General features: G+C 54.4%; 1 protein-coding gene across 1 annotated transcript in view; it reads right to left on the bottom strand.

Moving 5' to 3' along the window:
* The window catches only part of ADAP1 (ArfGAP with dual PH domains 1), a 49056-nt gene that overhangs the window by 19964 nt on the left and 3928 nt on the right, over positions 1-25164 (bottom strand). Inside the window, exon 2 of the mRNA XM_004776317.2 lies at positions 3658-3788. Coding sequence (XP_004776374.1) covers positions 3658-3788 — 131 coding nt within the window. The remainder of the gene's footprint in view (positions 1-3657; positions 3789-25164) is intronic.

Here is a 25164-nt window from a genome sequence, read left to right as displayed (position 1 = left end):
CCCCAAGAGAAAGCCTTTCTTCTAAAGGCATTGAGCTCTGAGGATGATCAGTTCGTGATCATGGCCAACCCAAGTGGGTCAACTGGGAAAAATCACCGACAATAAGTCACTTCAGCAAAAGGCTGGTACCAAATTAGAATTTCAAAATCAGTTGCTTTTCTATCTTAAAACCTCAATCAAGATCTTGGCAAAATATGGAAGAGCCAGTCTCGTGAGAAATGCTCAAAGTCTCCACAGAGATAGAACATCCGCGCCCCCAAGGGATGCCCCAGAGATCTTGCACAGAGACACGCTCGGAAGGCGGGGGGTGGGGGGGACACGTTCCCTCCTGATGTTGATCTATGTTGTTTTTGAAGTTGTCAAAAAAAGAAGAAGAAGAATTTTTAAAGCTAGCAATAATTCTAAAGTTCATTTCATAATTAACGAGCAAAAATGTTCTAGAAAATTCTGCAAATACTCTTCCTACCAGATACTAAGACCTGTTACGGACTGGAGAGCCGAATCAATGCCACCAGGAAGAGGTCCAGAAACAGATCCAGTAAGGTCTAATACTTGACACTGGATTTAATGCATGTCCAGATCAATGGGGGTGGGGGGGGCGCATTTGCTGATCGACAGTTGGGGGAGGAAACGGGGAAACCAGCAAAGAAAAAGTGCTGTTGGACGCAACCCTTCAGCCACATAAGCTCAGCTGAATTAAAGACATGATTTCCAAAATCAAACAGTGAAAGTAGTAGATGGAAACCGTGGTATAACTTTAAGAAATGGTTTTAGAAAAATACGGGAGGAAATCTGACTTCGGATTAAGAAATGGTTTCTTAGATGTGATCTCAAAAGCACAAACAACAAAAGAAAAAAAAAATGGAACTTCATCAAAGTTAAAACCTTCTGTGCTTCTAGGGACGCTGTTGAGGGCGTGCAAACATTACAATAGATGGGACACGCCAGCCACTGAAGGCCACAGTGCGTGGCTGTCTTGGCGCACAGTGGCTGGAAGGGGCATCTGCCCAGACGCAGGATGCAGCCGGGCAGCCGCGGGGCCGGAGGGCCACTCCTTGCGGGTGCTGGGGATACATGGAGCCAAACGTGGGTGGGGGTTGCCCCACCCATGAACATGGTAAGTGCCACTGGGCTGTTCACTAACATGGTGGGTTTATGTGACTCTCAGCTCAGTAACAAACACATGCCTACAGCTCCTGGAGTACATAAACGGCACACTTAGCTTTGCAAACATTTTCTTTCAAAAGGTAAGTTAACAGATAACCCACAGAAGGAGAAAAACTATCTGCAAATACTGGATCCAATGAGGGACTCAAGTCCAGAACATAGAAAGGATCCTGCGTAAACGCTCCTAGCTCCAGAATAGAGAGACGACCTGGTTTTAAAGCTGGTAAAGGGGGGCGCCTGGGTGGCTCAATGGGTTAAGCCTCTGCCTTCAGCTCAGGTTGTGATCTCAGGGTCTTGGGATCAAGCCCCATGTCAGGCTCTCTGCACAGCGGGGATCCCGCTTCCCCCCTCTCTCTCTCTGCCTGCCTCTCTGCCTACTTGTGGTCTCTATTGAATAAATAAATAAAAATATTAAAAAAAAATAAAGCTGGTAAAGGGTCTGAACGGTTATATCTCCGAAGGACACACACAGATGGCCAACAAGCATTGGAAGAGGTGCTCCCCACCGCTCACTGCCTGCGAGACCCAAGTCAAGGCCACAGCAGGGCCCACCCGCAGCTGTGAGGGAGGCTGGAGTCGGAGATCAGCCCATGAAGGGCTGGGGGGACCGGGGCCGTCCTGCAGCGCCAGCGGGCCCACACCCCTGTGCCAGGCAGGCTGGCTCATCCCTACTAGACACAGCCATGCCACGCCGAGCTGGCCCAGGGCAGTTCCCAGCAGCATTATTCACGGCAGTGGAAAACAGAGGACCCATACAGCCACCGCCAGTGAGTGGGGACAGCAGCCGAGCATGGTCTGCCCACACAGCAGGAATTACTGTGTGACAGAAAGGCGTGTGGCTAGGACACCTGCCACCCCGTGGATGAAGCCCAGACACATGGTGCTTCACAAGCAGGGGGCAGCGACAGGACAGAAAGCACACCTTCCTGCTCCAGCGGGGGCCGGGTGGCAGTCGTGGGGGGCAGGGGGCAGGGCTGGGGGACTCGTCGGGGGAAAATCTTCCTAGATCGGGCAGTGGGGGTGACTGTGCAGCCGTGGTGGGTAGTGAAGCCCCCATCGTACATGGCATACGCCTTCCGCCTCAGTGATGCCATGATGAGTCAAACCGGCCTGGGAGAGCACAGGCCCATCGAAATACCCTAGAACCCTGAAAACCACAGAGGACCAACAGATGAGACTGCATCAAAGTCAACAAGTTTCCACTGCAAAACCCAGCACGAGCAAAGTCAAAAGACGACCCAGAAACACTGTCTCCTACAACCACCTCAAAGGGTTAAATCCCCAAATATAGAAGAACACGAGAAAGCATAGGGGCCAAGGGCGTGCAGAGAAAGCCACAGACTCTAAAGCATGTCACAAGGTGCTCAGTGTCCTTCAAGACCCAGAAATGCCACATGACGACCCCACAGGGACACAGCCGAGGAGGGACCCAGGGGCCAGTGTTCAGGGATGCTGCAAAGGGTCTCCTGTGGGGGAGGCAGGGAAGCCACTAGGGTGGGGACTGCAGTCACGTGGCCTTGGACCCTGAGCTCCCACGTGCAGGGACAGGCTTCCTAGAGCTGCCTATGGTCCTGCAGGGACACAGGAGCACCTGCCCGGCGGTCACTGAACCTCCAGGCATCGGGTTGAATAAATCTGCATTCGCGGGGAGGACAGGGACCCCATGTTCAGGGGCACCTCAGGGCTGGCCACCTGGGGGTCCCCCCTTGAGTCACATGCTCCCTGTGTGCACACGGCCTCAGGGAAGCCTCCCGGGGCTCGTCACAGACAAAACAAGGTCTGTCCACACGGTGGACGTCATCCCCTCATAAAAGGAGCGAAGTCCAGATGAGCCAGCACGCCGGCGACCCTGGACGCGGGGAGCTTGGTGAAAGAAGCTGGACCCCGAGGCCCCCCGCTGCCCGATGCCTTCCACAGAAATGCCCACAGTGGGCACATCTTCAGGGATGCAGAGCAGACGAGTGACGGCTAGAGCCACAGGCTCCTTTCTCAGGGTGAAATGTCCTACAGGTGACCTTAGTGACAGCGGCCTGTGAACACACCGAGGGCCGCCAAGTGGTGCGCCGTAGACAGGTGACCTGGAGGCCAATGGCACAGGACACGTCTCACTCCTGCAGGCCGCCCCCTCCCCGTTTGCCCCGTCCCCAAACCCCCCAGTCCCTCCCCCTCCCCCACCCTCACTCCCCACCCATCCCCCTTCACATCCCCATCCCTCCCACCGCATCCACCCTCTACCCCCTCCCCTCCCCCACCCTGTGCCTTTACCCCTCTTCCCCTCTGCCTCCCCAGCCCCTCCCTCTCACCCCTCCGCCCTCACCCCTGTATCCCTCACCACCACCACCCACTGCCCCAGAGCATTGGCCCCAGTGAGCAGCCGGGAGCACCTCTGGGGTGTCTGAGCTGGGGGGCCGTGCCGAGGGAACCCAGGGAGCAGCAGGACTGCAGGGTCTCCCCCCAACCCGCCGCGACCCCCTGTTCGCAGACCCATACCTCCACTTGGGCCTCCTCCCAGGCATCCAGACGGATGGACTTCACCTTGCTGACCTGGGGAATGTTCCGGTGGATCCCAGAGCAGCTCAGACAGATGAACACCCCCAGGGTGTAGGAAGCCCAGTCGGGATCTGGAAGACAAAGGCCAGATGCTCAGGGAGGCTCCGTTCCAGGGAATGAGGTACAGCCAGGGCTCTCTCTGGCCTCAGTGTCCCCATCTGTGCCGAGGGGGCTGGCAAGGAGATCCCGGAGGCTGACGGGCTCGGGTCCCCCACGAGGACCCTCCCGTCTGCCCGCTCCGCAGACACGCTGGTGGACAACCCATGGCCGTGGGAGACGTGCTAGACGATGCCACGTGGTTGGCGCCTCAAGGCATGACAGGGACACTGGCTTGACCATGCACTTGGACACACCCGGACATCTCACTCAACCGCAAAAAGCATTGGGAACCTGTGTGCGCAGCAACGTGCCGGTGCAGATGGCTGCGTGGCCCACCCCGGGTCCAGGACAGGGGGAAGCATGCTGGCGATTTTTCCCATTGACCTGGGCTAGCGGTGGAACATGGCACGCCCCGTGCCGGTAACCGAGTGTGGGGCTGGGGGCTGAAGGAGCGAAGCACCTTCCACTCGTAAGAAAAGCTTCTCCTGCCTCGGGCTGGTTTCAACCCAGAGGCCAGGAACCCGAGGCCTCTCCTCAAACACCAAAGGCTGGCCCACAGGTCCCACCACTGTGTGAGAGGCCTGTCACAGGGCATATGCCTGTCTGGGTGTGCCTGTGTGTGTGCTAGAGGCGTGTCACAGGGTGTGTGCCCATGTGTGTGTGCATAGGTGTTAGGGGCTGGGCACCAGGCACCCTTGCTTTCGAGAGCTCTGGCCCTAGGCCCCTGGCCCTGGCCTTGCAGTGGCCCCAGGGCACCGGCACATGCCTTGGGCCCCAGCCTCCCTCCCTGCCTGTTTGAGGAGACAAGGGAGGGCTTGCTGTGAGATCCGAGAGGGACACGGGGGCCGGTGAGCACAGGGGTCCTGGTGGCTACAGGCCTTGCTCACTTTCCAGACCTGGCAGCCGAGCACACAGCATCCCTGTCCCCAGCCCCATGACACCCGTGGGGTGTACAACCTGCTCTGGGGTCCAGCAGAGGAAGTGGAGGCCAGGAAGGCAGGTCGCTTCTAAGTGGCCCCCAGAATAGAGAAGTTTCAGGAGAAAAACAGCCACGTCACCGGTGGGCCCCGTGCCGAGCCCCACGGGCCGCCTGTCCGTGGGGGATGGGGACCCTCCCAGCCCTCACCTCGATGCATGTTTAGGGGGTGGGGCGGCTGGTGCAGGGTGGGACTCCTGGTGAGTCTGGGGGGCTGAGGGGAGGAAGTGACCCCACGCACAGATGCAGGCTCCTGCCCAGGAACTTGGAGGCTGGCGCTCTGAGACCCACTGGGGCCCCAGTCCCCGCCTCCACCCTGTGTGGGGTTGGCTGACATCAGCCTTCCACTGGGGCCAGCCCAGGGAGCCCGAGGCCTCGGCCTTGGTTCTGGGGCCTTGCCCTGCTCAGAAGAGCTGTGAGCAGAAGGGCAGGGCCAACCACCAACCCATCCCCTCCACCATCCCGGACATGCCCACCATCCACCCCCGCTCCCTGCTGTCCCCCCCCACGGCCCCTCTGCCGGCTCCACCCACACCCACAGGAAGCCAGAGCATCGCATCACATCAGTTTCTGTTTGGGACCTTCCGGGGACTTTTCACCACCTCTCCTGGCTCCTCCCCAGGCACTGCTCCAGCCCCCAACGCCTGGCCGGCCCCTTCCTCTGCGCCACTCTGTGCAAATGTCCCCCTCGCAGGGCCCCAGCCACCAGCTGGAGGCCCCCTCATGCGTCCCCCGTTATGATGCCCTTCTCAATTCTTCACACCATCTGCCAGGCTGGTGTGGACCTTCTTTTGCCTGTTAACTGAGCACCGCCTGTCCCGACCCCTAGAATGCAAACAGGTCAGGCACCCAATGTGCTCTGGGCCCCCTCCCAGCAGCCCGGTCCCAGGTGTCTACATGGCCCCCACAGCCATGTCCCTGAGCTCCCTCCCACTGGCCCAGGGTGACGATTTGGGGGACACTAAGGGACAGAACAGCACCCTGCTGCCCTGAGCACTGACCCAGGGAGCTATCTTGGCCACAGGGCTTGACTGCAGCCAGAACCCAGGCTTCCAACGTACTGAGATTTGCAGGGCAGGGAGGACGGGCAAGCAGGGGACCCCAGAGATGGGGCAGTAGGGGAGATCGGGCGGGGAGAAGGCCACGTGCCCCAGCTCTATGCCTCCCTGAGGGTTGGGTGGGGGTCAGAGAGCCACAGACCAGCCTCCCGCCACAGTGCTCTCGGCAGCACAGACTTACGTGAAGACCCCACACGTGACCCAAGTGTCCACAGGAACCTGGGAGTGTAGAGAACGTGCAGGGGGCACGCAGAGGACACGCCGGGAGCAGGACAAGGGTCCAGGGCTCTGCATGAACCAACCATCCACCTCGATCCCCGACTCTCAGAAGACACATGCCCTGCATTTTGGTATCGTTCTCAAGAAAATGCCTCGCTGCAGCCAAGGGGCACACCAGAGCCCCTGGTACTCCCCCATGCCAGGCCCCTGCCCCATGTAACCCCCGTCCCGCGGCCACAGCCCACCCTCAGCCGCTGGCCTGGATGCCTGGGCGCACCCACCCTCCTTGGGCCCCAGGAGCCACTCCCTCTTCAAGAAAATGCTGTCCCACCAGGAAATGAGCCCCTCCTCTGGTCCGGGGAACGTGAGCAGGAAAGACCCATGTGGGCTGGCTGGGCTGGGGCTCTGGGCCGCTCCCACCCTTTCCCTGGCACTGCTGCCCTGGGAGAACGGGCCCTTCCAGCAGTGAGCCACCAGCAGGAGCAGCCAGACATGGAGCCGGAGGCCCAAGCAGCAGATCCCCAGCAGAAAAATCACACTGGGGCAGGGCAGCGGGCATCCTCCCAAGGCCAGACTGGGGGCCTGTGGTTCCTTCCCCGTTCACACTCACAGGAGAAATGCCTGGGCACCACCCCCACCCCCGGCCGGCCACACTGGCCGCTCACCAGGGAGGACCCCATAGTCCCTGTCACACATGCTCCAGAGCTGAGCAGACTGCCCCCTGAGCCGGGCGGGCTGGGCCCACCCCCACCCCACTCTTCCGAGCTGTGTGTCCCAAAGCAAATGACTTCACTGCACTGTGTCTCAGTTCCTCCTCTGCACAGTGGACAGACTCCATCAAAGACACTGAGACCACTCATACACGGACCGCAGCGGGAGCGGCCCGGAACATGCAATGCTCGGTTACTGCCGATCTTCCCAGGGCGGCACATTTGGCCTGACCCGCTTCAGATGCTCACTTCCCCAGCCCTCCCAGAGCACGGGGCTGTGGCAGAGACCACTGGGGCTCACCTGCGTCTGTTTCCCCTCCTCCCCGGGGTCACAGTACATGCACGACACTCCCCAGCCTCATGGAAGTCGGCGTGGCCGTGATTCTGGCCTGCGGAATGGGATCAGAGGGACCTGTGGCCCTCCAGGCCTGGCCGATGGCCATCACCCACCCATGGTACTCCGTGCCCCCATCCTTGGCTGACAGGTGGGGGTGGGGAGACTCTGGCAGGGGTCAGGATGGAGGCCTGAGTCACGCTCTGGAGCAGATAGGTTCCAGAGAATAGGGACCAGGTCCCTCTGGAAAGCACTGGGTTCTGAGCAAAGAGAAAGAGCAGTCTCTGAGCTGTGGGGCCGTTACAGCCGCCGGCCTGGCTAACAGTCTGTCCCCTGTTCACTGTGGGTGTCTCCAGGACCCAATGCAGTATCTAGGCAGAACCAGGGGCTCAAGTGCTCGTGATGCAAGCAGCCCTACGCCTGTCTTCCCCGGAAACCACCACCAAAGCTGCTCAGTCAACAGCTGTGCACAGAAGGCCCGGCAGCACGGAGTCTTGGGCACGCAGCAGCCCTTCTGGGCCTCACTCTGCTCCTCTGCGAGATGGGACAATAATGGTGACATGCAGAATGAGCCCAACTGGGAAAGTGACTAGGGTGCAGGAGAGACCCCACTTCCTACCACTCGCTAACATCCGCTCTGAGTGTGAACCCCCAGCCGGGGCCTCTCTCCTCACAGCCTTCCCTGACTTGCGTGGGAATTCTGAGACAGGCTGAACCAAGACCACCAAACACTCCCGCTCAGCTGCCCCCCATCCTTAGGCACAGGCTCTGGGACAAGGTGGTCTTTGTGCTGGAAGACGTTTCCCGAGCACGCCGGCAGGGATTGGCAAACCGTGGCTCTCAGGCCTATTTCGGTAAATAAAGTTTTATTGGCACACGGCGAAGATGCCCATCATGGATGTCTTGGTCTGGGGCTGCTTCTGCGACAGGATGGCAGAGTTGGGTGGCTGTGACAGAGGAGGTGTGGACAGCAGAGCTTGGAATGTCTACTTTCTGGTCCTTTAAGAAAACATTTGCCAAGCCTTGTGTTAGAGGAAAGAAGGGAGAGACAGATGCGAGCCCCAGGGAGGCAGGGGGTCAGGGGAGGCAGGGCACAGCACCGGCTAATACTCATCTGACAACAGGGCTCCTAGGCCGAAGGAGGCGCTCTAACCCGCCCTGGCATTGGCATCCCGCAGCTGCCCCGGGACCCGCCCACCCACCCAGCCTGGGTGCAGGGGCACAGGCACACGTGCCCGCAACCATGACTCAAGAGGCAGCTTCCAAGGAGGGCTCGAGGAAGCCTGAACTTAAGAAACGGAGACACTAGGGGTGCCTGGGTGGCTCAGTGGGTTAAGCCGCGACCTTCGGCTCAGGTCATGATCTCAGAGTCCCGGGATCCATCCCTGCATTGGGCTCTCTGCTCAGCAGGGAGCCTGCTTCCTCCTCTCTCTCTGCTTGCCTCTCTGCCTACTTGTGATCTCTCTCTGTCAAATAAATAAAATAAAATAAAATAAAGAAACGGAGACACTAGAGGACACCAAGTTATCGCGTGTGACTTTTTTAAGAAGCTCTGGGGATGGAAGGCTGCTCCGCACCCACGGAAAGGGCTAAAATGTGTGCAGGACCGATGCGCAGTGACAAGGACAGGGCAGCTGGGCTCCCCGGCGGCGTGCGCACCGGTCTAAGTGGGTTCGACTCACTTTGGAAAAGAAAACAGTGTGGCGGTTGCTCACCTAATTAAACATCTCTCTCCTGTCCACCAGCAGTTCTACTCGGTATTTAGCAAAGTGAAATGAAAACATGCCCACAAGGAGATCTGCGTTCCCAGTAATCTACAAGGAAGAGAACAACCATGACCAACAGCGATTGGTACCAGGAATGCCAAGTTGGCTTCACATCTGAACACCGATCAGTGCAAATTATCGTATTTACAGATTAAAGAAGAAAAACCATAGGACTGGGTGAATAGATCAGAACAAGCATGTGATAAAATACACCATCTTGGTAAAAATTCTCAGAAAACTAGGAGTAGAGGAGGACTTTCCCAACTTGGCAGACAGCATCCACGGAACGGCTGGCGCCGTGCGCACTGGAGGAAGACTGAGCACTTTCCCCTTAAAATCAGGACCAAGGCAGGAACGTCTGTCCTGAGTGAGTATTTCTATTCAGAACTGGACTGAAGATTCTAGTCAGGGCGCTAAGGCAATAGGAGAAATAAAAAGCTTCCAGATTGGAAAAGAAGAAATAAAACCTCTTTATACACAACATGATCATCAATGTACAAAGTCTGAAGGCTTGTACAGAAACACTACTAGAACCAGTAGGGCTGCAGGACATAAGATAAGTAGCAACGATGATTCGTATTTCTCAGCAACAAGCAGCTGGAAACCGAACCGTTTACGTTCTGGAGATTGCCGACCAACGAGAATGTTTGAAATGCTATTGAACTGTATACTTAAAAGAGAGTGAAATAGAAAGTTCCACGTTATATGTACTTTGCTACAGTGAAAAGTTAACCACACCATTTATAATTGCATTAAAAAAAAATGAAATAGCTCAGGTAAGTACACAAACAGCACAACGACCACGACAAGGTCTCAGACACCCTAAATATGTTGTGAAAGACAGAGGACTCTCGTGGGTTGGAAGACTTGGTATCATTAAGTTATCAATTGTCTCCAAATTAATCAACAGGTTCGATGTAATGCCGATCAGAATTCCGGCAGGATTTTTACAATATAAATTAACAAACTGATTCTAAAATTCGTATGCAAATGCAGAGGACCCAGAGTAGCCAAAATGACTTTGGACAAAAACAGAGGACTAACACTGCTTCATTTTAGGATTTATCGTAAAGTTAGAGTTATCGTCAGTATCAGCACAGAAACAGATCCATGGCACAGGATAGAAAGCCCAGACGTAGACCCACACGGGTTCCTGACGAAGGTGTAAAGGCAGTTTAGTGGAGAAAGAACCGTCATCAGTTAGATGTCAGAAACCCGCAGCTTCTATCCACGCCTCCTGCCATACACAAACGTAATATACAAAGAGAATACATAGAAAGTCATTCAAAATGCATCGTCATGCTAAATGCAAAACCCAAAGCTGTAAACGTTCTAAAAGAAATCTGACTTTGGGTTAGGCAAAGACTTTTTGGGTCACAGAAAAACATAAAACAGAATCAAATAAACAAATAAAGAAGATAGCTTCATCAGAATTTTGAGACAAGATCTGCTCTTGGAAGGACGCTCTTGGAGACGAGTTACACCAGCAGAAACGTTGCAGATCACGTATCTGATAGAGGACATGTGTCCAAAGGGCGCGAAGGACCATTCCAACTGGGTAAGAACACGGCCCTCTCAGAGACAAGAAGAGGCGGAGGGAAATCTGTCTGCCGGGGCAGGGACACAGGGCGCGTGGCGGCGAAGGCCCCGTGCTCTCCTCCCAGCTCCCTGGCACTCCTGGAAGGGGTGCATTTTGTTGTGTGTAAATCACACCACCAGAAGGGTGAATCTAAGAAAGCAGTGACTGTTTCCAGGGCCCCAGGCTTCCCCCAGAGCCTGGAGGAGTGAAAAACTCAGGGCCTCTGACCCCGGGGCCCCGTGCTCTGTGGGGTTGGCAGGAACCTGCCTCCTCTGGGAGATACGCTCTCTCTCTCCCAGACCCACAGCCACACTCTCCCAAAGGCTACGTCCAGTGGGCACCTGGGGGCCTTGTCGGCTGATTTGGGGGCCTGGCCTTGGAGAAGGAAGCAGGAAAGTCCTGGGCACCCTCCAGAGCCTCCCTGGCCACCCTCCAGAGCCTCCCTGGCCATCCCGTCCCCCCGGGGCAGGTGCACTGCCGCCTCGTCACGCTCCCTGGGGGCTAAAGCCTGAGCACCTCAGCTCACCTGGTCCCACAGCTCCAGCCAAGGCCAAGCCTGCCCTTAGTGCCGTTGCACAGAATGAGGCAAATAAGGCCCAGAGAAGGTCAGACACTTGCCTGAGGTCACCCAGTGGCAGACTGGAGCAGACCAGCACTGGTCTCCCAGAGCCCACCACCACCGACCCTGAACTACCTTCCTTCACGGGTGTGACACAGGCAGGTGCCAGACAGGGGAGGGAAGATGAATCCTGTGGGTGGAAGCAGTGTCCCCCGCTGGGCCATCTGGCCAGGTCTACAGGCAAGACCACTGCTCACAGGAGGTCATGGGGATTGCCGGCTGCTGGTAGGGCTCCCCAGTGCCCGTTGACACCTGATTAGGCTCTGAGCCTTCCAGTGGAAGAGGAAGGGACGTCTTTATCCTGTTCCACATTGCACCAAGGCGAAGGCCACCAGGAGAGGCATGTGCTTGGGAGGCACCAGCGGGCGGGGGCTGGGCTGGCTCATGCAAGCGGGACGCTGTGACCTTGTGCACCCACTGTGGTTCCCATGAACCTCAGGCTAATGGTCACACTACGTTTGGTCTGGGTGCCCCTGCCTAGCAGAGATCCTCCACAAGTGGTCACCTCTCTGGAATCACATGGGACACAGCTGGCCCCACACACACCCTCACCTGTCACAGGGCAGCCCCAGCACCCCTGTAGGAATCAGGGGCGGGAGCAGGAGCTTCCCTTCCTGAAGGGTGCCTGCTTTTCATGGAGGAGCCAGGACTGCTTGGGATCCAAGCCCCGCTGTCCTCCCTAAGAAAGGCTCCGGGGAGAATCTCAGGAGGGTCTGGACTCCGGAGCGGATCGGGGTGCACACTCGGGTGGTGGAGGGACACAGCCGGCCAGACGGAGGCTGGCGGGAGGTCCCAAGTGAGGACGGACAGGGCTGCACCTGTGGCTTCTTCTCGGACTGCCGGAGCTCAGCTGGGTCCGCCCGCTTGCGTGCACACCCACAGCCCCGCATCGGAGACTGGAGAGATGCTCCAGGCATGAGGGGTCTGCATGGCTACATACCCTTACACGCCCAAGCTCAGAGCCCCTCCAGGGTGGGAGGGCGGTGGGCGGGGGTATCCCGACACCAGGACCCCCAGCCCCAGGCAGCAGGGCCCCCATGCTACTCCAGGCTCTGCTCTGGCCGCACCCCCTCCCCACAGTGCAGGGAGCCGTCCCAAGCCTGCCCATCCTCTCTCTGGGCACCAGAGGATCCCATCTTGGCGATTCCTCCCCCAGTGGCCTGGAGTGGACCTCCAGGGCCTGTGACCCCCAGCACAGACCACACCCCAGGGCATGTGCTGGTCTGGGGGAGGCAGACAGAGGTGATGCCGACAGAGGCAGGGGTGGCAGAGAGGGGCCAGGCATGAGACCGCATCTCTACTCCTGCCCAGCCCCAGAACCACACCAATGATACTGGGCTGCCCCGCACACCTCCAGGCCACAGCCCCACCCTCCGTGCAGTGGGTGACATCACACCTGCCAGCCGGGACAGACTCTGACCCAGGCCGCCAGCCTTCTCCCAGCTCCTCCCAGACACCCCTGCCTCCTCCTCCCCACTCCCTTGCCCTCTCCCAGGGAGTGCAGAGGTGACCCAGCCCCTCACCATTTCCAGGAGCAGAGAGAGGCATCTGGGCAGGTGAGACACATCCTGGGGCCAGGCTGGGCTGAGCAGGCAATGTCACCCCCAACCAAGGCCCCACAGGGAGGAGGGAGCACTCCTGGAAGCATGGGTCTGGCAGGGGTCTGGCAGGGCCCTGCGGCCGGCTCCTGAGAACTCTGCCCATCCCACACCGAGGCCAGGAGGGAGGAGGGCACAGGTGCAGGGTGGGGGGGGAGGAGGGTGTTTGCTTCCACACCTCGCACACTGCAAGGAGTCACCAAAGAGGGGGACCATCCACAGATCTATGGGGCAGGGGCTTGGTGAGCCCCTGAAGGAGGTCCCTCTCCCCCCAGACTTCCCTCCTGACCCTCCCCTCCCGCCTGCTTCTGGCACATTCTGTGTCCTCCCTGGAATACCCTCTTCAGGGCACCTGCTGCCAGATTTCGGAGCCCATCTCCTGACCCCATGGCCCCGGCATCCTCTGCACCTCCCACCCCAACACAGACTCCGGTGGCCTGCAGGTGAGGCACCGGGTCCTTCCTGGGCTGGGCAGTGTGTACCGGCCCGCCCATCCCATGGCTTTCCTGCTGCCCACCGCCAGGCTCTGGACCACCCCTCCCCATCTCATCTCCTGGTTGCAAAAACCGTACTTGGGAGCTGAGCACTACACTGGGAATGTTCTAAAAGCCACTGGACTCTGCTGGGTTTTGAGGGTCAATTTAATGTTATGTGAATTTCACTTCAGGGAATAAAAAAAAAGTAATAAAAATATGCACATCATCAGTTATTGGCTACTTGCTGTCTACCTCCGGCCACTTTCTCCAAAACATTCCTCAAGCTCGAGTCTCTGCCCGCGGTCTGTAGCATCTTCTCACTTGCAGCCCCTCACACCAGCTCCCGGTCTCCCTTCTTCCTAGGCTCTAAACCAGAGTGTCCCCGTCTCTTCTTGCCCGGCACCCCACACCCCATGTCCCAGCACATCTTGCTCCCTAAATTTCAAAACATATCCAGGACTGGACTTCTCACTGTACCCCTGCCAGCATGCTAGACTGAGCCACTGTCCCCTCTCATCTGGATGACTCAGAGACCCCTAATGGTCTCCCAGCATCCACCTCACCTCTGCCGGCCCAGGACCCACCCTGACAGCATGCACGAAGGCTCTGCGTGTGCCACGCTGCTGGTGAGCCTGTCCCCCACTCTCCTCTCTGGACATACTCGCTTCCTTGCTTCTCCCTTGAGCACACAAAGCTCACAGCTCACAGTGACGGGGGTCACTGCACCTGCTTTGCCCACCCCTCTTCCGGAGAAGCTGTCTCCCCTCCTCTGCGGAGAATTCTGGATAAGCCCAGCACCAAAAACCCCAGGGTCTTCTCACCCACCTATCCCACATCCCCTTCTGGTGACATCTCCCTGCTCAGGGAGCCCCAGACCTAACCACACCCCAGGACCACACCCTAGTCGTGGCCACTGCCAGTAAACTCACACTTGCCCCCTCAGTACCTACGCTCACCCACGGTCTGCTCTGACACCAGGGACCACTAGTCCACGCCCGTCTCCTTCCACAGCACCCTGTCTTCTCTGCCCTCCCCCATCACACCGTGTGCAACCTATCCCTCCACCAAAGCCTGTGCCCAAAGAGCTGAATGTTCTAGAGAAAGACACAGGACCTTGTAGAAGGAGCTCGGGTTAATCTGGAACCAGGGGAAGGGTGGATGGGTACTTGCCAGTGTCAGCTCCTAGCTCGGGACCAGCTACCTCTGGGTCCCCGGTCCCAGGCAGGCAGATGTGCAATGCTCCTGAAGAAACCACACACAGCTGGCAAGAGCCAGGATGGGCAGCGAGGACCCTGTCCTCCAGGTATCAGGTTTGTGCTCTGCTCACAGATTGCTGCCAGTGCCCAGGAGGGAGGCAGCCACTCCCCTCCAGCTCAAGTGACTTCCAAGGATCTAAAGGCCTGGGCCCCCCACCCTTGGAAGCCAGGCATTAAAGACTAGGGCACTCAAGACAGCTGCACATATGGGAAACATTTATGAATGACCACAGAAAAGCTTAGAAAAGACCAGAGAAGGGGCATCTGGGCAGCTCAGTTGGCTGAGCCTCCACCTCTTGATTTCAGCTCAGGTCATGATCTCAGGGTCATGGGATCAAACCCTGTGCCGGGCTCCACACTCAGCGCACGGTCTGCTTGAGATTTTCTCTCTCCCTCTGCCCCTCCCTCTCATGTGCTCTCACTCTAAAATAAATAAATAAATAAGGGGAGAAAAGACCCAAGAAGACATTAAGTTTACACCTCAGGCTGATCCCTGGCAAGTAGTCCACAACAATGACAACAAAACAAAGACACCGACTAAGCCAGCAAGCCCTGGGAAGAGGGGAGAATCTGATTTCCAAGTTTCCACATTATTAGTTTCAAATGTCGAACAAAAACAACCCCGAGGCATACAGAGAAAGAGAAAAGCATGGCCATTCAAAGGAACGGAAGAACAGAATCTGTCCCCGACAAGGACTTAGTGGCAGATATTATTACACAGATGTTCACAAAAGTTGTAAATATGCTTGAAGAACAAATGCCATATGGGAAGAAAGTCAAGAAAACCATGTACAGACAAAGGAGAAATAGGAATAAAGACAGAAAATCTACGCTACAAAGAAACCAGAAAAAAACTTCTGGATGTTAAAGCACAGTAACTGAAGTAGAAAGTCTACCAGAGGGATTCAAAGGCAGATCTGAGCAGCCAGGAGAAAGAATCAGTGACCTTGAAGACAGGACAATGGAAGTTACGGAAGCCGAGGAGCAGGCAGAAAAGATGGAAGAAAAGTGAACAGAACGTAAGGAGCCAAGTGACGTGCGTGGGACACACGGGGGAAGTGAGAGAGGAAGGAACAGGGAGAAGATATGAAGAAATCACAGTGTGAGGAGACGGGAGTGCAAAACTCTATGAGGCCACGTGAACACCAAGAGGCCACATGGCAAGGAAAATGACGGTTCGGCATCCAAAACCCAGACCTAAGGATCACAAAGGCAGCAGGAGGAAAGCCACTTGTGATGGTTTCCACAAGATGTGATTTCACAAGAGATCCTCAAATAGATGAGAAGCAGATTTCTCATCAGAAACTTCAGAGGCCAGAAGAGAGTTGGCTGATATGTGCCAAGTGCTCAGAGGAGAAAAACTGTCAACCAGGAATCCTATTTCTGGCAAAACCGTCCTTCAGATGTGAGGGAGAAATCGAGATGTTCCCAGAAAAACAAGAGTTGAGGGAGTCTGTGACCAGAGCTGCAGCGCCACAAAGCCACGCGGAGAAACGATGATCCCAGGAAAGGTAAATACACGGCCAACGACGACAGCTAGTGCCACTATAACAGCGGTCATGTGGCGTTCGATGGTATTGAAACAGTGGTTTTCGGGTGCCTGGGTGGCTCAGTGGGTTAAAGCCTCTGCCTTCGGCTCAGGTCATGATCTCGGGGTCCTGGGATCGAGCCCTACATCGGGCTATGTGCTCAGCAGGGAGCCTGCTTCCCTTTCTCCCTCTCTGCCTCTCTGCCTACTTGGGATCTCAGTCAAATAAATAAATAAAATCTTTAAAACAAATAAAATAAAACAGTGGTTTTATACACGATACAAGAGACTGACTCATTTGATTAAAAAAAATTATTAACGTAAAACTTAGTACTACTATAACTTTGGTATTTAACTCCAGATTTTGTTTTCTACATAACTTAAGAGACTAATGCATTTAAAATAATTATTATTTATGGGGCACCTGGCTGGCTCAGTCAGGGAAGCAGGTCACTCTTGATTTCAGTTGGGTGGAGAGATTACTTTTTAAAAAATGAATTAAGGAATAAACAAATAAATGAATGAAGGAATGAATTATATGTCTTGGAGCACACAGTGTGTACAGATGAAACACTGGGACACTGACCACCGAAAGGGGGTTGTGCAGACAGCTGTGCAGGGGCAGGGTTTCTGCACGTTACTGAAGTTAAACTACTATAAATTCGATTTAGAAGGTTATAAATTTAGGATGTTAAATGTAATCCCCATGGCAACCAGGAAGAAAAGAGCTACAGAAAATACACAAAAGGAAATCAGGAGGGAATTCAAACATTGCACATGAACTAAACACAGAAGACACCAGGATTCCAGCAAACAAGGGAGAAGAAGCTGCAGGCCACACACACACACAGGGCACAAGCCGGGGGGAGACCCTCTTTACCAGCGCTCACATTACAGGAAGCTCCCCGGTCAGCAGAGAACGGTGGATGGACAGAAACACAAGGTGCGACCACTGGCCTCCCTGAGAGACTCGGCTGGGATCTGAAGACACGGCGGCTTGAAAGTCAAAGGGACGGGAAAGGACACTGCGCGTGGACAGCCAGCAGGAGGGAGCTGGAGTGGCTGCATGGACAGCAGATAGACGGACTGAGTCAGGAAAAGGCACAAGGGACGAAGGAGAACAATCTATGTGAGTAAAAGCCTCGATACAGCAAGAAGATGTAGTGATTCCGTGTATGCACCGAATGACAGACCATCAAAGCAGAGGAAGCAAAACTCGGTGGGATAAGAAGGAGACCTCGCCAGCCACCGCGATGCTGCCCTCACAGTGACGGACAGAAACATCCGGCAGGGGTGAGGAACAGAGGACGTCACACAACAGCCAACCAGATCCCACCCGACGCCCCACCCGACCGGGACGGCACACGCATTCCTCCCTCGTGCCCGCCGGGCGTCATGCCGCTGTGCAGGACCCACCAGGCGTGAGGTCGCAGAGAAGTGCAGATCGATTGTAAGAGGTAGATTTCGTATGCAGCATCGTCAATGGCCACAACAGGGTGCAGTTAGAAGTCAACACAAAGAAAACGGGAACGTTCCCAACGTGGCCGAAACGTGACACACTTTTAAACAACCAGTGGATGGAGGAAGAAATCACAAGGGAAATTAGAGGCGAAATGGAATCAGAGGAAGGGAAACAAACCACGACACCAGAACACGGATGCAGCGCCGGTGGTGCTAACGGGGACCTCTGCAGCTCTCAGTGCTGACGTCACAAAACACGAACGATGTCAACCCAACCACCGAACTCACGACTACTCACGACTGAGGGAACCAGACAAAGAACAAACAAGCCTAAAGCTGCCAGAAGGGAGGAAGGCATAAAGATCGGAGCAGAGATCAATGAAATAGAGAAAAGAGAACCAAGAGAGAAAATAATGAAAGCGAGAGTTGCTTCTTCGAGAAGATCAGTGAATCGGCAAACCTTGAGCTGGACGGACTAAGAAATTGACTCAAGTCACGACAGTCGGACACAAGGCTGGGGACGCTGCTGCCAGAAATGAAAAGGTCTAGGAGAGCCTGCCGGGATCCGCCGTGCACCGACAACGGGGTCACCTCGGTGAAGTGGACACATTCCTGGAAACGGAAAACCCACCAGGACCAAATCACGAAGAAGTGGACCGTCCAAATGGGCCTCTGAACCAGTAAGGAGACTGGATCCGTCATCAAAACTTCCCAACAAAGAACAGCCACGCCCTGACGGCTTTCCTGGGGAGTTCTACTAAACCCTTAATGACCAACACGGTCCTTCCCAAACTTTTCCAAAATAATCGAGGGGGAGGGAGCGCTTCCCAATTCATCCAACGTGGCCAGCAGAACCTCAGAAATGCTACGAAAAAAAATCACAGACCAGTGACTCCTGTGAACACGGAGGCTACACCCTCAACGGACCTCTGGAAAGCAGGACTCGGCAGCACAGCGAGGACAACACACCACAACGAGTGGCTTTACTCGTGGAATGCACAGAGGGCCCCCCTGAAAACCCGCTAGCGTGACGCCCCATGCCAGCACAATGAGGGGAACCCACATGATTGTCCATCTCTACTGATGCAGGAACAGCGCTGGACTAAACCCGATGCTCGCATATAAGCACTCAGCAAACCAGAATAGGAGGCGCGACCTCCACGCACTGACTGCCGTCTCGGAAACCCCCCGGCCAACGTGATCCTCAACGGTGAAGGACTGAGAGCTCCTCCTCGAGGAGCGGGAACGAGGGGAGGGCGCCCACCCTCACCACCTCCGTCCCACACAGTCCTGGAAAACTCCGGCCGGGGCCACCGGGCACGAGAACGAAGGAAGAGGCATCTACAGCGGAAAGGAAAGAGCAACACGATCTGTCTGCGTAGGACACGGTCTCATATGCAGAGAACCCGAACACTCCAGGAAGGAGCTGTCGGAATAAGGGAATCCGTCAAAGGAAAGGGGCACAAAGTCAGCACGTGAAGACACACCACGTTTTTATTATTTACTTATTTTTAAAGTAACCTCTACACCGAACATGGGGCTCTCACTCAGCACCCTGAGATCCAGAGCCGGATGCAGTACTGACTGAGTCAGCCAGGGGCTGCAGCCAGTTGCATTTTTATACACAAGGAATAATCTGAAGGTAAATTGCAAGAACAAATCAACTTACGAGAGCATCAAAGACAGTAAAATCCTCAAGAAATAACCAAGTAGGCTAAAAAAAAAAAAAAAAACCTGTCTCATGAAAAGTATAAAATGTTCTGGAAAGAAACCAAAGACATAAATACATGGAAACATACCCCATGTTATGGATTGGAAGACTTGATACTGTCAGAATGTCAGTGTTACCCAAAGCAAATCTACAGACTCAGTGCAATCCCTACCAAAATCCCAATGACATAGTTTGCAGAAATGGAAAGTCCATCCTAAAATTCACACAGAATCTCTAGGGACCCTGGAGAGCCAAAACAATCTGGAGAAAGAACAAAGCTGGAAGATTTGCACCTCATGACTCAAAATCCAACACTAAACTGCAGGCAGGGGCACCTGAGTGGCTCAGTGGGTTAAAGCCTCTGCCTTCGGCTCAGGTTGTGATCCCAGGGTCCTGGGTTTGAGCCCTGCATTGGGCTCTCTGCTCAGCGGGGAGCCTGCCTCCCCCCTACCCCTGCCTGCCTCTCTGCCTACTTGTGATCTCTGTCAAATAAATAAATAAAATCTCAAAAAACAAATAAACTGCAGGCATCCAAACAGCGTGACACTGGCATGAACAACAGACATATAGACCCACGGAACAGAACAAGCCAGGAAATTAACCTCTGCATTGTTGCAAAGATGACAGTTGACAAGAACGCTAAGACCATCCAATGGGGAAAAGACAGGGTTTTCGAGAAGCAGTGCTGGGAAGATGCCACATGCAAAAGAATGAGGCTGGATCCTCTCCCAACAGCATATACAAAAATTAACTCAAAAATGGATCAAGAGGGGCGCCTGGGTGGCTCAGTGGGTTAGGCCGCTGCCTTCGGCTCAGGTCATGATCTCAGGGTCCTGGGATCGAGTCCCGCATCGGGCTCTCTGCTCAGCAGGGAGCCTGCTCTTCCTCCTCTCTCTCTCTGCCTGCCTCTCTGCCTACTTGTTATCTCTCTCTGTCAAATAAATAAATGAAATCTTTAAAAATAAAAATGGATCAAGAACCTAAACCTAAGACCACAAGTCTCCTTGTTGGGCCACAAAACAAGTCTTAATAAACTTCAGAAGACTGAAATCACATGACGCACCTTCTGCACCGCAGTGTGAGACTAGAAATGCATGACAAGAACACTGGGAAATTCATACGTGTGTGAAGATCCAAGCACATGCCACTGCACTACTAGTGGGTCAGGGGAGAAATAAAAAACTGAGACACGTGGAAATGGAATACACGGGAGCTCGGAGAGCCCAGCGACAACCATCGTGAGAGGGACGTCCATGATGGGGGGCATCTGCCTGGAGAAACACGAAAAGTCTGTGGAAAAACAAGCAAGCTCCGCACTGCAAGGAACCGGAAAAAAACCAGATGGAGCACCTGGGGGGCGCAGCTGGGGAAGTGTCCGGATCTTGGCCTGGGCTCTCAGGGTCAGGAGATCGAGCCCCACATTGGGCTCCAAGCGCAGCGTGGAGTCTGCTTGGGGCTCTGTCTCCCTCTGCCCCTCTGCCAACATGCACGTGCTTTCTCTCTCAAAAAAAAAAAAAAAAAAAAGAAAAGAAAAGAAAAGAAAAAAAAGAGCGAGAGAGACAAAAGGATAATAGAACGATCAATGAAACAAAGAACTTTTTTTTGGGAAAGTCAAACAAAACTCACAAACTTTAGCTAGACTCACCAAGAAAAAAAGAGAGAGGACTCAAATCAATAAAATCAGAAATGCAAAAGGAGACCTAGGAGCGATACCGTGGAAACACTGAGGGTCCTACGAGATGCTTATGAATAATTACATCCCCACCCCACAAACGGAACAAGAAACTAGTAAATCCCTAGGAATGTACAAGACTGAATCAAGGAAAAGGGAATCTGAAGCACGGAGACTGAATCTGTGATCAAAAACCTTCCGAGAAACCTCCAGAACCAGACAGCTTCACTGCTGAATTCTTTTTATTTTTTGAGGGACTTTTTCTTCTTTTTAAGATTTTATTTATTATTTGCCTGACAGATCACAAGTAGGCAGAGAGGCAGGTAGGGGAGGGGGGAAGCAGGCTCCCCGCTGAGCAGAGAGCCCGACATGGGGCTCTGTCCCTGGACCCTGAGATCATGACCTGAGCCGAAGGCAGAGGCTTACCCCACTGAGCCACCCAGGCGCCCCCACTGGTGAATTCTACCAGCATTTAAAGAAGTAATACCAAGGAATATAAAAAAATAGAACATTTCCAAACTCCTTTCATGAGGCCAGCAGTACCCTGGCGAAATCAGACAAGGACACGGAAATTACAGGCCAATATTCCTGACAGACACAGATTGTAACGTCCTCAGTAAGATATTCATACATTGACTTCAACAACACATTTAAAGGATCATACACCGTGTTCGAGTGGGATTTACCCCAGGGATGCTAGTTTGGATCAAGAAATCCACTCGAGCACTCTCTCCTTTGCTGTCCTGCCTGCTGCTCCCTTGCAGTGTGTTCAAGAAACTTCTACGTCCTTAGGGAGGGGGAAAAAAAAATCAATTTGGCATCCGCAAATCAATTAATGCGATACACTCCACTAACAAAACGAAAGAAAAAAGTCAAATGGTTTCAATAGAAGCAGTAAAAGCATTTGACAAAATTCAACATCCATTTTTGAGAAACACCTGAACAGAGCGGGTTACAGAGGGTACGTGCCTCAGCACGATAAAGGCCACACAGGACAAGCCCGCAGCTCACATCACACTCAACGGCGAGAAGCTGAGAGCTTTTCCTCTAATTTCAGGAGCAAGACAAGAATGCCCTCTCTCCGCTTTTATTCCGTCTGGTACCGGTAGTCCCGGCCAGAGCAACCAGGGAGGAAAAGATATAAAAGGCATCATAACCAAAAGGAAAATAGTAGAACTGTCACTGTTTGCAGATGACACGTTACGTGTAGAAAACCCTAGAGGTTCTCCACACATGTGTACACACACACAGACACACCATGAGAATGGGTCGACGAATTCGGTGAAGTTACAGGACACTGTCAATGTACAGAAGCCAGTTGGGTTTCTCCACACTAATAATAGACCATGGGAAACACCGGTAAAAAAACAGTCCCACTGACAGGTACATCAAAACCAATAAAACACCTAGGAAGAGGGTCAGTCCAGGAGGTGAGGGACTTGTGTCCCAAATGCTAGGAAACCTTAAAGAATTGAAGACACAAATAAATGAAAAGGCCGTCCCTGCTCATGGCTGGAAGAATTAATACTGTTCGAATATCCATACTATCCAAAGCAATCTACAGTTCAACGCAATCCCTATCAAAAGTCCAGTGGTATGTTTCACAGAAACAGAGCAACTAATCCTGAACTTTGTATAAAATCACAAGAGACCCCAAATAACCAAGCGATTCTGAGAAAGGGGAACAAAGTTGGTGGCTTCCCAATTTCAAACATATTACAAAACTACAGTGATCAAAATACTACGGTGCTGGCGTAAATACAGACACGTAGGTCGGTGGAAGGGAAGAGACAGCCCAGAAATGGACCCGCCCATACAGGGTCAGTTAATCTATGATGAAGGAGCCAAGAATATACGATGGGGACAGGACAGTCCATTCAATAAACGGTGCTGGGAAAACGGGCCAGCCTCCTGCAGAAGAAAGGAACTGGACCCGTACCTCACCCTGTATGCAAGAATCAACTCAAAATGGATTAAAGACTTGAGTGTAAGACCTGAAACCATAAATCTCCTAGAAGAAAACAGAGACAGTGAGCTTCCCGACGTGGATCTTGGTGAGGATTCTTTGATTTGACACCAAAACCAAAGGCAACAAAAGGGAAAATCAACCAATGGGAACTGGAAAGCGTCTGCACAGCCCACCAAAGCCAAGGAAAACAACAAAAGGAAAAGGCAACCTGTGGAACGGGAGAAAACATCTGCAAATCACGTCTAATAATTATATCTACAATATATAAAGAACTCACACAATTCAGTAGCAAAACAAAACAAGAAAAACACCGAACAATCCCTTTAAAAACTGGGCAGAGGCTCTGAAGAGAGCATTTTTCCAAAGGGGACGCACGCACAGGCGGCCAGCAGGTCCATGAGAAGCTCAGCACGGATGCTCAGGGGAGGCACAGCAGGACCACGGTGCTGTCCCCCTCACACCTGTCAGAATGGCCACTGTCCAGATGACAAGAAGGAGCGAGCATGAGTGAGGATGTGCAGAAAGGGGAACCCTCGGTACTGCTGGGGGGAAAGAAAATCGGGGCAGTCACTGCGGAGAACGGTGTGGAGATTCTCAGAAAAGTAGAAGCAGAACAACGGTAAGATCCAGCCATTCCTTTTGTGTGGATTTACCCGAGGGAAACCAAAACACTAACTGGAAAAGACGTGGTCACCCCCAGGCTCACCGTGGCGCTGTTCACCACGGACAAGACCCGGCAGCAGCTAAGTGTCCGCAGATGGACAAGGGGACGCTGCGGACGCCGTGTGTACACACACCCTGAATATTGTTCTGCCGTAAACAAGAGGAAAACCTTGTCATTTGTGACAGAAAGGAGGGACCTGGAGGGCATTACGCTAAGTGAAATGAGTCAGACAGAAAAATACCCTATGCAAGGGAAATAAAACCTCTGAGCTCACAGACACGGGGGACAGACTGGTGGTTTCAGATGTGGGGTGAGCGGGGATGAGACGCACGGAGGGGGTCGAGGGGCACCAGCTTCGGGTGTAAGCTAAGCAGGTCCCAGGATGTGACCAGTAACACTGTGCAGAGCTGTACCTGTTTGTGGGGACACCCGCTCACTAGACTTCCTGCGATCACTCACAACACACACAGATCCCGGATCGGCGGGCTGTGCCCTGACACTAACATCAAACACTAAGCGAATTGTACTTCGGTTTTAAAAAGGAAGGAATTTTGCCACCTGCTACCACAGGGAGGGACCTGTGGACACGGACAAACAGTGTGGGACCCCACTTCTCTGAGGGACCCCAGAGGGCAGCTGGGGGGGCTGTAGAGGGGGAATGAGTGTTTAGTGAGGACAGAGATTTAGTTGGTGAAGATGGAAAGTTCTGGAGACCGCTAGTGGTGACGGCTGCATGGAGGGGAAGGTGCTGAAGGCCCCTGAAATGGACACACCCAAACAGGTGAGACTGTCCGCTCCAGGTGATGCGTACTTTAACACAATAGAAAGAAGGGGGAAGGAGCCCTTCTCCACCACGGCTCCCTGGGGATGGGACCCCAGGGAGCCTCTGCCAGCAGGGCAGCTGGCAAACCCACAGCCCCTGCCTGCCATCCTTGGACGCTGATGCTGGTGAAGCCACTTCTGGCTCCTTCACGGGGAAATGGGATCCAGGAGCCGGCTCCCAGGCATGGGGGGACCGCTGCTGGCAGGCCCCTGGTCGGAGCAGGGCTTCCCAAATGGCCAGCGAGGAGGGTGGGGCCTGAGTACAAGGCCCTTGTCCCTCTTCCAGGAGCTGCATCCTGGAGCAGCGAGGGCCCAGCTCACACTCCCCAGCCTGCCCAGCAGCTCCACATCCCTCTGGGGCAATCTCAGTCTAGTGAGTGTCCCCCAGTCTGGCAGCCCTGGCTGGCTGGGCCTCCCCTGCTGGGATGGAGGTGGGGGGGAGCTGCTCCCCAGCCTCCCAGACACGGCAGCAGAACGTTGCACAAGGGGCCTGCTGGCCTGGGGCCAAGGAGCATAGCCTGCAGGGTCCTGCACCATGTCAGACTGAAAGTCACCTTGTGACCTGGCCATTCTAGTCCTCTGACTCTGCCCTCTCAGACGCTTGCAGCCCGGCGCTCACAGCAGCCAAGAGGTGGGAGCCACGCAGGAGTCCCGGGTAGATGGCAGACGGAGAGGGGAGTGTCCATGTAACAGAAGCATGGCCACGCGAGTGCGGACGGCCGCAGACACCATGCTGAGGGAATGCACCAGACACAAGGCAAAAAAGGCAGGACTCCTATCCCACCAGGTCCAGGAGCCATCAAACCACCGACCCAGAGGCGCGCGCGGGTGGGGCTGGAGATGCACATGGGGGCCCGTGTTTCCAACTGACAGGACGGTAAGGCTCTGGAGCCCCATGCGCAGGAGGGGGCGCAGGGACAGGAAAGTACT

Source organism: Mustela putorius, unplaced genomic scaffold (genome assembly GCF_011764305.1).
Source record: "Mustela putorius furo isolate JIRA1106 unplaced genomic scaffold, ASM1176430v1.1 tig00000139_pilon_pilon_pilon, whole genome shotgun sequence".
NCBI lineage: Eukaryota > Metazoa > Chordata > Mammalia > Carnivora > Mustelidae > Mustela > Mustela putorius.
The sequence above is the reverse complement of the archived record's forward strand: the minus strand, read 5'-3'. Positions and strand labels throughout refer to the sequence as shown.